Here is a 15,353-nt window from a genome sequence, read left to right as displayed (position 1 = left end):
AAAGAAATTTTTTATTAAAAATAATTATTTATTAAAATTATTGCATATTATTTTTAGGCAATAACTAATTTTTATTAAAAGTTATTTATTAAAAATTATTGCATATTATTTTTAGGCAGATACCACTTATTGTCTGGATTTTTGAATCTGGACTTCAAAAGACCAGTTGACTATTTCCTTCCTTTGATGTCTTCCAAGGAAGATTTACCTTTCAACAATAAGGCACATAATGGCTTTCAAGTGGATATGATGACAGAATACTAGGCTGAGAGACTAGAAACAATAGGAAAATTCCTAATAGATATTGAATTATATGTTGATCTTGACTGCTTTATGCAAATCTGGATAACAGCTGAAAGACAAAGAGTTCTGCTATATTCTATGTATTTATTAGATGTTTGGTTGCCTCTCAATAAATATTTACTAGGTCATTGGTTTATTTCCTAGGATTATCACGTAAGCCTCCCTACCTCACTGCCTTTCTGTAGTTAATACTTAAGTAGTTGCTATAGAAAATAATTAGAGGGACAGCTGACCAAAAGGTAGACATTTCCTCAGGACCAGCTTTGGGCAGCTCCTTCTTGGGACAATAACTAGAAACACTGAAATTAGAGATTGCTTCAATAACATGTAAAGCACAAAGTTGGAGTCACTCTTAATTTATATGATGGCTTCACCTCTACACCATGACATAATGAAAATTTCTAACGTATTTATGGGCTATAAATAACTTTTAAGTGGACGCATGTCAGATGCATCTTTTCCTCAATGTTACCTAAAAGTGTAAATATCCCCACTCAAAAATCATTGAAAAGTATTTTGATCATTTGGTATATAATATTGAGTAATTAGAAGTAATTGTTAATATAAAACTAAAAACAAAATTGCCAACAGTTAGAATCTAAATCTGTAAAATTATAGGCTCAATCTGAAATTTGACAGTAAATATTATAAACATGTTTTCCTAATAGGTGCTCAGAAAAGAAAAATTAATAACCAAATAAAAAATGTTGAGTCTCTTGTCCCAAAGAATTAATCTATATTAAACAAGTGTGATGACTCTTAGGGTATGTGACTGACACCTTTGCTCTTCCTAATTCAGTAGCACAGTTATGTTTTGTAAGTTGTATCTGTTTTATAAGCCATTATGAAATATTTAGGACACACAAAACATGTAAAATCAAGATAATAGGTATCAATAGCATACCATATAGTAAAGTATGGTATATATAGTATGTATAGTAAGTGTCAACATGGTAGAAGCCCCTTTTACGCTCCAAGTAAAAAATTCAGGAGGACTTATGGAGAGAGCAGGATCATGAATACTTGAGTAAGCATGACTGATATGGCATTTCAGGTATTTCTTTATAGCAATGCAAGAATGGAGTAATACAATGATGTATATGGGCGGAAGCAATTTGAATTCCACAAATCAAATACAGATCTGCATAATTTCTCATAATAATAAGATAAAAAGCAACTTAAAAAGAGCAATTCATGTAATTTATTTAGTGTTTCAGAGTTCCCCTGACACATACAAAAATAAATATCTAAGTAAAATGTCACATTCCCTTCAGGGCCATTGCCAGCAGTAGTTTTATCAAACATTTTTGTCATTGATTTACAATTGGCCATATTCCTGAGATATCTAGTCCCATAGGAAGTACCGAATTAACTGCAGGATAATGTGAGAAGTAGGATTGCTCAGATGCAAGTCAAGGCAAACAAGGGACAGGTAAAACATTAGGGAAAATTAAACGGCATAATAGGCTCTTGTTATCAGGATAGAATCTAGGAATTTCTAAAGCCTACACTCAGAAGATATTACCCAATGTGGCACTGAAATGAATCATTAAAATCTTGGATATTATCAGGGACCATATTAGAAACAGAATATTATCAGGGACCATATTAGAAACAGAAAATACTATTTACTCTTTCACTCTCTGAATGCCTGTATACAAGTAATGTAGTCATGTCAAGAAAAGTAGAATGAAGTTAGAGAATGTTCCAACATGGATAACTAAAATGACCAAGAAGGTGAAGGACTACCAACTATAAACAGACTTAACCATGCATCTCTACCTGGAAAAATGAAATCTGAAAATAGATATGATATTAGTCCATAATTTTGACTGATTAGAAATTTTTTTTAATTATATAACTAAAGGAGCAAATGTCAATTTAATTAAACTCCAGGAGAAAGCAAAAGCTGGAAAAATAAACCAATTGAGGAAAGATTCAGAGGAATTCACAAACAACGGATTCATATTAAACTTTTGGGAAATTTAAGATTTTGTAAGATACTACCTTAAGTTTTGAACATTAGCATCATGAAAGGGAGTTAAGTCCTTCCACAAAACCTTTCCTGATGCCCTTCGGGGACCTAACACGAGTTGGAGGTATGAGAGGCATGACTCAGCATAGTAATTCTTCTGTGTAAATAGAGTGAATGTTTGGGAAAACACATACCATTTGGAGTACCCTTGCCACATGTTTGCAAGGATGGTCCATACCTGCCCACTGGGATTCTGGCAAAAGTAAAACCCATATAGGTACTATTTTCACAAAAATTAGCTGTAAAAAAAGAGAAAAAATTCTTTATTACAAATCATACTTTAAAAAAATTGAAACCAGATAAAAGTCAAAGGTCAGAACCTATGCAGTGAAATTTGAAAGGCAATAGAAGGCTTATAGAACCCACCGGCCTGTGAGGAACTTCTATACTTTCCTATCTGGTTACGTTATTGCCATTCGAATAAGTAGTATGTTAGAATACAGGTTCCAGTTAAAATGTGCACAATATAAACCTGGGTAGAGAGGGAATATGAGCTAGGCTACTATAACAGATTAGTTGGAATCTTGAGAACTAAAAATATAGAGCCTATAGTGGCCAATGGTATCATGAGGATGTGGGCAAAGCAAAAAGGCAAATTCATGGGGTCTGTGGGATATATTGACCGGTAGGAGTATAGGAAATGACAGCAGTGGATATATAGGGCTCTGAACCCTAGGCAGACAGCATGAAGTATACAGTGTCGAGAAGCACACCTCAAATTTAAACATGGCCTTGAACTTTGATTCTGAGACACAATTGATTGAAATCATACCACTAACTTGATAATAACTCTTCAAGGTAAAGGAAGAAAAGATAAAAATTTAATATAAGTATATTCTTAGGAAGATGCATCTTCATTTCAGAAAAGTTAAATATATTAGAGTGGTGATATTTGAAATGGGGTATTATGGCATATTACCAATTGAAAGAACCTGAGAGAATCATGTCATTCATTGCCCTGGATTAGTCACTGCAGCCAGAAGGAAACACAGCTGTGAGATTGCAGAAAAACTTAGTAGTCAGGAAACAGATAAGGTGCATTGAATATACTGATAAATTGCCCAAGAAGAAAACTCATCTTTTACTATTGAACTGATAAACACATCCTAAAGCCATCATCATTACACCCATTGTTTCTGTAACCATTAACTGAAGCTTCTAGAAGCTTTATTGCTATTCTTATTAACACAAGAGTGACCTAAACCTTACACCTTAGCATTATCCCAAGTAATTTACCAATTGTACATCTCAGTCCTTTCCACTCTTCTGTACAAATACATCTGCCATTTTCCCAGGTTCCACCATTCCTGCAGAACTCTGTAGGGGTGCTTGATGAGGTAGCAGACTTTCCTTAAAAAACAATAAATAACAGAGCAGTCATGACCTGGCTGAATCATTTCTCCTTTCATTCCTGTAGCCACTTAATTTCTATACGTAAAACCACTGCTTTGAGTATCATTGCTGAGAAATATTCTTTGTAATATCATCATTAATAAAATAAAAACTGAGAATCTGCACCAGATGTACAATGCTTACTAGATGCTATGGATACCAAAAAGACATAGTTGAAACACATAATGCTTTGACCAAGGAGATTAGAATCCCCTGAGAAATCAGAAAGTATATAGATAGTAAGTAGATAGATAGATAGATAGATAGATAGATAGATAGATAGATAGATGATAGAGTCAACTTGGAGACTTATAAGTACAGTAAAAACACATAGGAGAGAGGTTGAGGACAGAGGTAACCTAGCCAAGAAGATCCGGGAAGAGATAGTATGTGGACTGGATTTTAAAATTACATCTTGAAAAGCCAGATGAAAATGGGTGACCCAAGTAGGCAGGATACAAAGTGCAAAAATCACAAAAACATGGAAAGTTCTGATGTGTCTAAGGAACAGAAGAGAGTTTAACATCTAGTAGTATTGGTTCTATGTGGAACAACATCAGGACATAGATTCGATTGGAAGGGACTTTGTAAACCACACCAAGAAGATTTAATCTTGAAGGAACCTTACAGGGGTCATAAAACAAAGGAGTAACATAATAAGGAATTTTTTTAGAAGGATAAGTGAAGGAGTATGGGAAATGACTGAGGCTAAGGGGCAAGGAAAACCAGCTAAATGAGAACTAGAACTCAAGCAGTGACTCTAAGCAAGTTAGGGTGTCACTAGATTCAGAATGCATACCTGATAAAGAATTGTTAGGTTCTAATGACTAGTTATTTTGAGTTGGGGATAGCAGGGTTTCCAAATTGTAAAACAGAGTGAAAGGCGAACAAATTAACTTTAAGAATACAGGGTTGCGTGCAGTGGCTCACACCTCTAATCCCAACACTTTGGGAGGCCGAGGTGGGCAGATCACTTGACGTCAGGAATTCGAGATCAGCCTGAGCAATATGGTGAAACCCCATCTCTACTAAAAACACAAAAATTAGCCTGGTGTGGTGCTGCCTGCCTGTAATCCCAGTTACTAGGGAGGCTGAGGCACAAGAATCACTTGAACCTGGGAGGCGTAGGTTGCAGTGAGTTGAGTTCACACCACTGCACTCCAGCCTGGGTGACACAGTGAGACTCTATCTCAAAAAAAATAAAAAATAAAAATAAATACAGGAGGTAGAGTTCTGGTTTCAATAATGATGGAATAGATTGTACCATATTAACTCCCTCATAGATAACAATTTTAATATATGCACAAACGTTTAAAAAAAACTACTCAAATGCATTGGACAGCAAAGAAAAACAGGCAGAAACTGAAAGGTATTCCCAGTTTCTTTGGTATTTCCACTAAGGGCACTACCCAGTCTCTATGGCAGAAGTGGCTGAAATTTGATCAGAAAGCCACAGTCTTAATGAGTTAAGGTATGACAGGAAACTCTTTGGGGCTACAAGAACAACTGGAAATTGAAGGTAGCTATCCCAGAATAGAAGGAGTCATATAGAAAAGAAGCTCAAAGTCTGGGTAGAAATTACTCTCAAATCTGGGGAGAAAACAGATTTAAAAAATAAACTGAGCTTCAAGAATCTATGGGACAATATCAACACGTTGTCCAACATATATGCAATTGGAATCCTAGAAGGGGAAAAGAGAAGGAATAGGGAAGATAAAATATCAGAAGAAATCATGGTCAAAATTTCCCAAATTTTTTTTTTTTTTTTTTTTTTTTTTTTTTTTTTTTTGAGACGGAGTCTTGCTCTGTCACCCAGGCTGGAGTGCAGTGGCTGGATCTCAGCTCACTGCAAGCTCCGCCTCCCGGGTTTACGCCATTCTCCTGCCTCAGCCTCCCGAGTAGCTGGGACTACAGGTGCCCGCCACCACACCCGGCTAGTTTTTTGTATTTTTTAGTAGAGACGGGGTTTCACCAGGTTAGCCAGGATGGTCTCGATCTCCTGACCTCATGATCCGCCCGTCTCGGCCTCCCAACATGCTGGGATTACAGGCTTGAGCCACCGCGCCCAGCCAAAATTTCCCAAATTTTATTAAGAACTTCAGCTTATAGATCCAGGAGGCTCAGAAAAATCACAAGAAAAACAAATACAAGAAAAACCACTCATAAACACATCATAGTCAGTCAAACTGCTGTAACTCAAAGGAGAAAATTATTGTCATATTTTATTTATAACTTCTATGTTTGTAAACAAGAAGGAGATCCATCCAGGTCTACTCCTTCTATCTTTTTGCTGTAAGTCAAGAGTCATTTCTTAAAGTTAAGAAATAATTTGCCAATTTTTGGAACAAGGGTTTTGGTCCATATCTTCAAGTCTTAACACAATGCTGTTGAATAGAAGGTACCCAACAAACGTTTGCTGACTGGCTTCTTTGCCATTTGCATCTTGGTTGAGGATATCTAGTCTAAGCCAAACTAACAATTCCTCTGTCACAATCACCTGTTTAACACCTTGTGCTATGCAATTCAAGACTCTGCCTCTGAAATACCTAAATTACCCACAAAAGACAGCAAAAGTAGTACTGGTATCTTTAAGACTGTATTTTTACACAAAGAAAGTCAGACTCAGAAAGATTAAGTGGCTTGTTCATATCATATAACTAGTTTTAGAATTATGATCTTGAAAAAAAGTGACATTAGTTATTCATCAACCCAACCCCCTCATTCTACATAAAGGCTGAGTGATTAGTTCCAGATCAGTAACTAATTGGTAGCAGAGCAGGTGCTAGACTCAGATCTCCTTGTAACTGATCAAGTGCTTCTGCTGCCTCCTCACAGTACCTGTCTTTATCGTTGGTTGCAGCAGGCAGCATCAACTTCCTTTTATTTGAGGCTCCATATTTTGGAACATATTTAATAGCAATATTTTTCTTGTATAACACCAGTATTATAAAAATAATTTTCCTATATTCTTTTAAATTGTAGAAAGTGTGTATCTAGAATTATTAGCCCTATTTTCAATGCTTTTACTACACATTTTCAATGCTTTTACTACACATCTTGGAAGTTTAAATACAGAGTATATACAACACACACACGCTGGTTGAGAAAGCAGCATAAAATGATATTAAAGATTCCAAATAAAAAATATTAATTTCTTCTTCTAGACAAAATTAGAGTCTGTTTTGAAAAGTTTGATTTTCATAAGTAGGGAAATAAAAATATATTTCCTTAGTCTAGGAAATTTCATCTGCAGATCCTTTCTGGTAACTGGCTTAGTTTTTTGGGGTTTAAAATCCAGGCATCTCTCGTTTGTCCTAATTTGAAATGGTTTGGTGACAATAAAGTTTACTCTTAAATGAGAGGACAATGTTTAGGAAATTTATTCTGGTTGTAAAGAATTAAAAAAAACCCCAAAAGATTTATACAAATAAAATACATAAAGTATAGTTTTTATTTAAGGTAAAGTTTGTCTGGTATTAACAACCTGGTTCAGTATTTCAATAAACTGGTTAAATGTTTTTTCCTTTTTTAATTATTATTATACTTTGGTATGCACAGCTAAATATTTTAATAAACCTTTTTCCTGACGGTGCAGTGCAGCATAAGTGTTGAAAGGCAAATGCAAGAAGATGTGCCAGTTCTTAGAACTGTTTCTGTTTCTGTTTTGAGCTAGTCAATTGAGCTTAATGATTAAACCTATTGCAAACTTTTGGATTAGTAATTGGAGTCTCAATCCAAAGGTCCAGTCTAGGTCAATGGTATCTATCCAAGACATAAGCCAGGGAGTGGAGAAAACTATGCTCTACACTGAATTACCTAAAAATTCCTAGAGGAGAGCAGCCAATTTATTCAGTACTTACGATGTACTAGACATCATCTTAAACTTTTTAATGTATTAACTCATTCAAGCCTCATAACAGCCCTATGAGATAGGGTTTACTAGTATGCACATAATAGGTGGGAAAACTGAGACTCAAAAATGTTGAATAATTTGCTCAAAGTTAATAATTTGCTCAAAGTTAGTGAGGGGCATCATTGGGATCTAAACTCAGGCGGTTTGGCCCCAGAGTTTTCTTTCCCCTACTCTTGTACATTTTCCCCCTATACTCTCAAGTATCCATTTTAACCACTATATTCCATGTTAGATCATCAACATTTGTGTCATCAAAGAACACGTGGTGGACATACCTAGAATTTCGAGTAAAAGGATCTAATACCTGGAAATCCAGGAATAATCCACTAAGCCAAGATTCTAGCCCCTTCGTTTAAGAAAGTAACTTTTCAAATGGAATCAACACTTTAAGCATCACTGATTCTGATGTTAAAATAATCCGTGCCCCTCAGCCAATTACATAGCCAAACTGGAATAAATTTATTTTAAAAATCCCTTCCCTTTCATGGACTTTTTTTTTATTTAGGGGGTGGTTATGTGAGGAAGCAAGAAGGGAGACTGCTTAAGGAGCAGAAGAAAGATTCACAACACCAGGATTAAGACAAAAGAACACTATGGCTGCCTAAAACCAACTTTCTCCCTCCAGAAAACACTTCTCTGGACTCTTTTGTTTTTTAACCCACAAATTAAAATATCCTCCAGGAACAGTCACATGAGTTAGACTTACGGAGTTTGCCTCTGAAAGAAGTACTGTAATTGAGTGAAATTAAAGCCAAGTATCTGTGGTCAGATTATTTTCTGGCAAACAAAAAACTCTCACTGACCTTTCAAAACAACCTGTATTTTCCACAGTTTAAGAATTATCAAGCCAGGTGCGGTGGCTCACGCCTGTAATCCCCGCACTTTGGGAGGCCAAGGCGGGCAGATCACTTGAGGTCAGGAGTTCGAGACCAGTGTGTTCAGATGGTGAAACCCCATCTCTACTAAGAATACAAAAATTAGCCAAGCGTGGTGGCCTGTGCCTGTAGTCCCAGCTACTCGTAAGGCTGAGGCTGGAGAATTGCTTGAACCCGGGAGGTGGAGGTTGGTGTGAGCCGAGATCGTGCCACCACACTCCAGAACGAGACTCCATCTCAAAACAAAAACAAAACAACAACAAAAATGATCAATGCTATGAAGTCAGACCTTGGGGGTTGGGACTATTTCAATGTCCTGAAATCTCTCGCAGGACTGAGGAACAGGTGTATCCTGTGGTAGAGAATGAAGGTTAGAGTATCTGGAGATAAGTGAGGATAAAGAAAAAAACAGTCCTGGTGGCAAAGAGCAGGAAATTCTATGAACCAGGAGAGGTGTAGAATATGGTCAAGTAAGGCACTACTCATGTGTTTTGAGGTTAAGAGACTCTCCCTTTGAGAGGAGTTAAAGAAAATATTTTCTACCCTTACGACTGTGGACATCTGTCTACGATTATATCAGGCTTAGCATGAGTTGGAAAATGTCAATGGGAAGAAATATAATAAACCTTAATTATGTTTTCATTTTACTTTCATCATCAAGAGTGAAGGTGCCCAAAAGCTATACTGCGTCTTCTGTTTTTCTAAGAAGAATGCCCAATGTGAAAAGGCTGGAGTTCTGGCAAAACTGAGATTTGTTCTAAGTTTTTAGCATAGTACCTAGAACATAGTAAGAATTTTTAAAACTATAGGAATTATAATAATTAAATGCATAAATAGCATAAATATTGTTGCACATCAATGTTTACTGCCAAATCAGAGTAACTTCTTTTTTTTTTTTCAGAGTAACTTCTTACTGTAATTTACTCAGAGCAGAATTTGAAGTTTTTTTTTTTATTTTTCACAATGAGGTCATTACTTTTTCAAGAAAAATAAAAGTGAGAGAGACTTAATTTATACATTATCTTAATTTATATATATGTTACTCCAGCCTGGAGTAATTATTCAAAATAAATTTTGAATGCAATAAAATTAATTTATGCAAAATATTGTGTTTTTATGTATATTTTCCCTACTAAGACATTTATGCTTTCATCAGTTTCTCAGAGATATGTGTGACCTCTCTCCCCCTTAAAAAAAAATGTAAAACTAGTTTATGTCTATACCTGAATAAAGGAACCCAAGCAAGAATATTCAACAATTACATAGGATGGGATGGGATAGGATAAAAAGAAATAGAGTAGAGTGGAGTGGAGTGAAGTGAAAAGAAACAGAATTTACCACCTCAAATGCACTCTCAATAAAATGTACAAGGCAAAATAGTAACAGCAAACAGTGCCAGTCTTTCACGCTTGTTCTTTAAATGATAGTGAGGACCCTCTCCTTTTCCACTGGGTTTCCCCCAAAGCTAAGAGATATCCCTTATATAAACAGCCAATTGAAAAATGCTGCTCAGAACCAGAGAAAAGCTTATCTTTTTGAGGAGCTAGTAGGCCTCTGCTGTTAGACATGGGATCTTTATCACTTATTATGCCTCCTTTTGGATCTTAGCACTCAGAGAGTTCAGGAATATATTTTGTATTTATTTTAAGAAACTCCCGCTAAGCCTTGAACTTTCATGTTTTCTGTCCCCACCCTGCACCCTTTCTTATGTTGTTTTTGTACTTTGGTCCTTGTTTTTAATGCTTTTGCTATAACTGTGTCCTTCGTAAGTCACCACATATTTCCCTTTAAGAGTAGATGTCACTTACATAAAGGAAAAAAGGAAGGGAGGGAAGGGAGGGAAGGAAGGGAAGGGAAGGGAAGGGAAGGGAAAGGAAGGGAAGGGAAGAGGAGGGGAGAGGAGGGGAGGGGAGGGGAGGGGAGGGCAAGGGAAGGAAGGAAAAAAAAAAACTTCGTGAAGTATGCCCTTTAATTGAGGTCTTATAAATTTGGCAGCCTTAATGGGGTAAAATCCATAGTTCATAATTTTTTAACCTGAATGAAACTATTTTACAACCTTAAACAAACAAGCAAAAACACATTTGCTCCAAGTTTAAATTTTACTATTTTTGTTCTGGTAAATTTTCTCATTCCAGTTCTCTAAATACTATTTACACAGCATTCTCTAAATACTGGTTAGGACAGTGGGATAGGGGAAGGACAGATCCATCCCCAGCTACCACTCCATCAGCAGCCAGTATGTCAGACCCCTCTGTTGGTCTTCAACAGTGAATCTTTGCAGCCATGCTCCATGTTCCTGCTAGCTCCCCAACTTTCTGTCCTCCCCAGTTACCTGCTCGGAGGGCATACTGGCTCTCCTGCTGCCTTTCCCGATTGACATTACTTACTGTCAGGCCTCTGAGCCCAAGCCAAGCCATCGCATCCCCTGAGACTTGCACGAATATATGCCTAGATGGCCTGAAGTAACTGAAGAATCACAAAAGAAGTGCAAATGCCCTGTGATGACATTCCACCACAAAAGAAGTGAAAATGGCCGGTCCTTGCCTTAAGCGATGATATTATCTTATGAAAGTCCTTTTCCTGGTTCATCCTGGCTCAAAAATCTCCCCCACTGAGCACCTTGTGACCCCCACTCCTTCCCACCAGAGAACAACCCCCCTTTGACTGTAATTTTCCTTTACATACCGAAATCCTATAAAATGGCCCCACCCTTATCTCCCTTCGCTGACTCTCTTTTCGGACTCAGCCCGCCTGCACCCAGGTGAAATAAACAGCCATGTTGCTCACACAAAGCCTGTTTGGTGGTCTCTTCACACGGACACGCATGACATTTTGGTGTCGTGACTCAGATCAGGGGACCTCCCTTGGGAGATCAATCCCCTGTCCTCCTGCTCTTTGCTCCCTGATAAAGATCCACCTATGACCTCTAGTCCTCAGACCACCCAGCCCAAGGAACATCTCACCAATTTTAAATCTGGTAAACGGCACCCTTTTTTACTCTCTTCTCCAACCTCTCTCACTATCCCTCGACTTCTTTCTCCTTTCAGTCTTGGCACCACCCTTCAATCTCTCCCTTCTCTTAATTTCAATTCCTTTCATTTTCTGGTAGAGACAAAGGAGACATGTTTTATCCATGGACCCAAAACGCCGGCGCCGATCACGGACTGGGGAAGGCAGCCTTCCCTTGGTGTTTAATCATTGCAGGGACGCCTCTCTGATTACTCACCCATGTTTCAGGGGTGTCTGACCACGCTGCAGGGACGTCTGCCTTGGTCCTTCACCCTAAGCGGCAAGTCCTACTTTTCTGGGGGAGAGGCAAGCACCCCAACCCCTACCCTCCCTGTCTCTGCCCCTTCTCTGCTTTTCTGGGGAAGGAACAAGTACCCCGACCCCTTCTCTCCCTGTCTCTACCCTTTCTCTGCTTTTCTGGGGGAGGGGCAAGAACCCCAACCTCTTATTTTGCGCCCCCTCTTATTTTTGCGCCCTGACATCTTATTTTTGTGCCCCCTCTTATTTTTGCACCCTGATCTCTTATCTTTGCACCCCAATACCTTATTTCTGCTCCCCGACCCCTTTCCTGCTTTTCTGGAGGGCAAGAACCCCCGAACTCCTTCTCTCTGTGTCTCCACTCTCTCTTTTCTCTGGGCTTGCCTCCTTCACCGCGGGCAACCTTCCACCCTCCATTCTTCCTTCTCCGTAACCTATGTTCTCAAGAACTTCAACCTCTTCAACTCACACCTGATCTAAAACCTAAATGCCTTATTTTCTTCTACAATGCTGCTTAACCCCAATACAAACTCGACAGTAGTTCCAAATAGCCAGAAAACAGCACTTTCGATTTTTCCATCCTACAAGATCTAAATAATTGTTGTAAAATGGGCAAACGGTCTGAGGTACCTGACGTCCAGGCATTCTTTTACACATCGGTCCCTCCCTAGTCTCTGTTCCCAATGCAGCTCGTCCCAAATCTTCCTTCTTTCCCTCCCACCTGTCCCCTCAGCCCCAACCCCAAGTGTCGGTGAGTCTTTCTAAAAATCATCCCTTTCTACAGACCCATCTGACCTCTCCCCTCCTGGCCAGGCCAAGCTAGGTCCCAATTTTTTCTCAGTCTCTGCTCCCCCACCCTATAGTCCTTTTATCACCTCCCCTCCTCACACCTGGTCTGGCTTACAGTTTCGTTCCGCGACTAGCCCTCCCCCACCTGCCCAGAAATTTCCTCTTAAAAGTGGATAGAGCTAAAGGCATAGTCAAGGTTAATGTTCCTTTTTCTTTATCCGACCTCTCCCAAATCAGTTAGCATTTAGGCTCTTTTTCATCAAATATGAAAAACTTAGAGGCCCAGTTCATGGCCCATTTAGCAGCAACCCTGAGACACTTTTCAGCCTTAGACCCTGAAAGGTCAGAAGGCCTTCTTATTCTCAATATGAATTTTATTTTATTACCCAATCTGCTCCTGACATTAAATAAAACCCCAAAAATTAAATTCCAGCCCTCAAACCCCACAACAGGACTTAATGAACCTCGCCTTCAAGGTGTACAATAATAGAGTAGAGGCAGCCAAGTAGCAACTTACTTCTGAGTTGCAATTCCTTGCCTCCACTGTGAGACAAACCCCAGCCACATCTCCAGCACACAACTCCAGACACCTGAACCGCAGCTGCCAGGGGTTCCTCCAGAACCTCCTCCCCAAGGAGCTTGCTACAAGTGCTGGAAATCTGACCACTGGGCCAAGGAATGCCCGCAGCCCAGGATTCCTCCTAAGCCGTGTCCCATCTGTGCGGCACCCCACTGGAAATCGGACCGTTCAACTCACCTGGCAGCCACTCCCAGAGCCCCTGGAGCTCTGGGCCAAGGCTCTCTGACTGACTCCTTCCCAGATCTTCTCGGCTTAGCAGCTGAAGACTGACTCTCTTTTCGGACTCAGCCTGCCAGCACCCAGGTGAAATAAACAGCCATGTTGCTCACACAAAGCCTGTTTGGTGGTCTCTTCACATGGACGTGCATGACACTTACCCTTATTTATTGTTTCATTAGAAGCTTTCTCTGATTTTTACAAAAGGGAGTATGCAGCCCATCCAATATTGAATTCCTTTATGGAGAAGCTCTACAGCCCAAGGGATCCAGCATTAGGATCATTGAAATTTTCTGTTCTGAGTTACAGCAGGCTTTGCTTTAACATCATTGTTTTACTCAATACTTCCCCTCCCACGTCCTCCTTTTCCAGGCCAGCTCTGGCACACAGTGGGGAACTAATAAATATTTGTTGAATAATCAGGAAAGTCATTTAAAAATGATTTTTAAATTGTTGATTAATTTCCTCCATCTGGAAAGTGGGAAATTTGTATGCAAACCATGAGATCATTTCACTTAAACCTTGGTGATGAGTTTCTTTAACTTCTCTCTTAAAGTGAAATTCTATTCTGTGCATGTTTATTGTGTGTGTGTTATGCACGTGTGTGTACGTGTTTGCTGCATGCGTGTGTCCTTGTTCATAACGATTTACCCTTTCCTTAATTTAACCCAACAGACCTAAACATGTGTTACTAATTGTTTTAATTATTACTCTTCTACCAATTCAGTCTGGAGTTAAAAAAGCATAAAGACGCCAATTCAATTATGTCACTCTTCCCCCTCCCCATTCACACCCACACCTATTCATTTCTGTTCAACCATCCGCTAGGCTTAACTGACTTGGTCTTTTATATCCCATAAATGGCATCTTGCTGGGATGCCTCAGACTGGACAAGGCACCTCCCAGTACTTGTGCCTCAGGTGGCAGGGACAGAGGTCCCATGCCTTCTCTTACTCTGAGTTAAACATAGCAGGACAACATTACCTCTTTGGATCCTGATCACAAGTCTCCAGATGCCCAGTCCCAAAATGATGCCAGTCAGTAGCCCACACACGACAGCCACCAGCACCCTAATGTTCCAGGCACGGCAAGAAGCCATGGTGAAGCCAAACCACAAATCCACTCCTGGGTGAGAAACAACTAGCTTCTTTTCTTCTTGAGCTAATAAGTTTAATCAGAAACTTCTAAAACAGAAAAATAAGTCCTCCCCTCAGTGATCTGTCAGATGGATGTCTTTATATTTTAGGACTTTTGAGGCTAATGCAGTAGGATGCCGTCTGAATCTCCTAATGAAACATGCATACTCTGCTTTCAATTTCCTCATCCTTCACTGAAGGAGAATGTGAAAGAAGTGATTAGAGTTATGGGAATAGGGAGATAACTCCAGGCAATAAAGAAGAAGGGGAGGGACTAGCCACAAGGGTCAAAGAGTGAATGTCCAGACAAGTCACAGAGTGAAGCAAGGGAACAAAACCGAAGAAACCAAAGAGGAAATCATGAAGGCAGTGGATGCCAGTGGTCACCTATGGCTCGGCTTCCTGTGTTTTTGTCTTGGGAGGGTACAGCACGGATAGACTGGCAGGTGCTTCAGACCACACAAAACACTCTCTCAGGGAAATGAACAAGTTTGTCAACAAGAGGATAAATGGCAATCATCACATGTGATTTTAATGCTTTCATTTCTTTAAGGAGCCTACATTTTGACAGATGCAGTTGGTGAGTGGGCATACTGGCACAGGGTGGGTCTTGAAAAGCACTAAAGCCCAGCATGATAACCCATCTGCTACAGGCTGAATTGTGTCCCCTCCAAAATTCATATGTTGGAGTCCTAACCTTCAGTACCTCAGAATGGGGCCCTATATGGAGATACGGTTATTACAGAGCCTATCAAGTTAAAATGAGTTTGTTAGGGTGGTCACTAATCAATATGGCTGATGTTCTTATAAGAAGAGGAAATCTGAACACAGACATGAATAGAGAAAG

At 39.3% G+C, this 15,353-nt stretch overlaps 1 protein-coding gene across 1 annotated transcript in view; it reads right to left on the bottom strand.

Annotated features, from left to right (window-relative positions):
- The window catches only part of ADGRG7 (adhesion G protein-coupled receptor G7), a 69,937-nt gene extending 55,214 nt beyond the window's left edge, over positions 1–14,723 (bottom strand). Inside the window, exons 1-3 of the mRNA XM_007986039.3 lie at positions 14,355–14,723; positions 3,575–3,688; positions 2,473–2,577 (exon numbers count right to left, since the gene is read on the bottom strand). Coding sequence (XP_007984230.3) covers positions 2,473–2,577; positions 3,575–3,688; positions 14,355–14,469 — 334 coding nt within the window. The 5' untranslated portion in view covers positions 14,470–14,723. The remainder of the gene's footprint in view (positions 1–2,472; positions 2,578–3,574; positions 3,689–14,354) is intronic.
- Between the last annotated feature and the right edge of the window lie 630 nt (positions 14,724–15,353).

This window comes from Chlorocebus sabaeus, chromosome 22, assembly GCF_047675955.1.
Source record: "Chlorocebus sabaeus isolate Y175 chromosome 22, mChlSab1.0.hap1, whole genome shotgun sequence".
Taxonomy (NCBI): domain Eukaryota; kingdom Metazoa; phylum Chordata; class Mammalia; order Primates; family Cercopithecidae; genus Chlorocebus; species Chlorocebus sabaeus.
The sequence above is the reverse complement of the archived record's forward strand: the minus strand, read 5'-3'. Positions and strand labels throughout refer to the sequence as shown.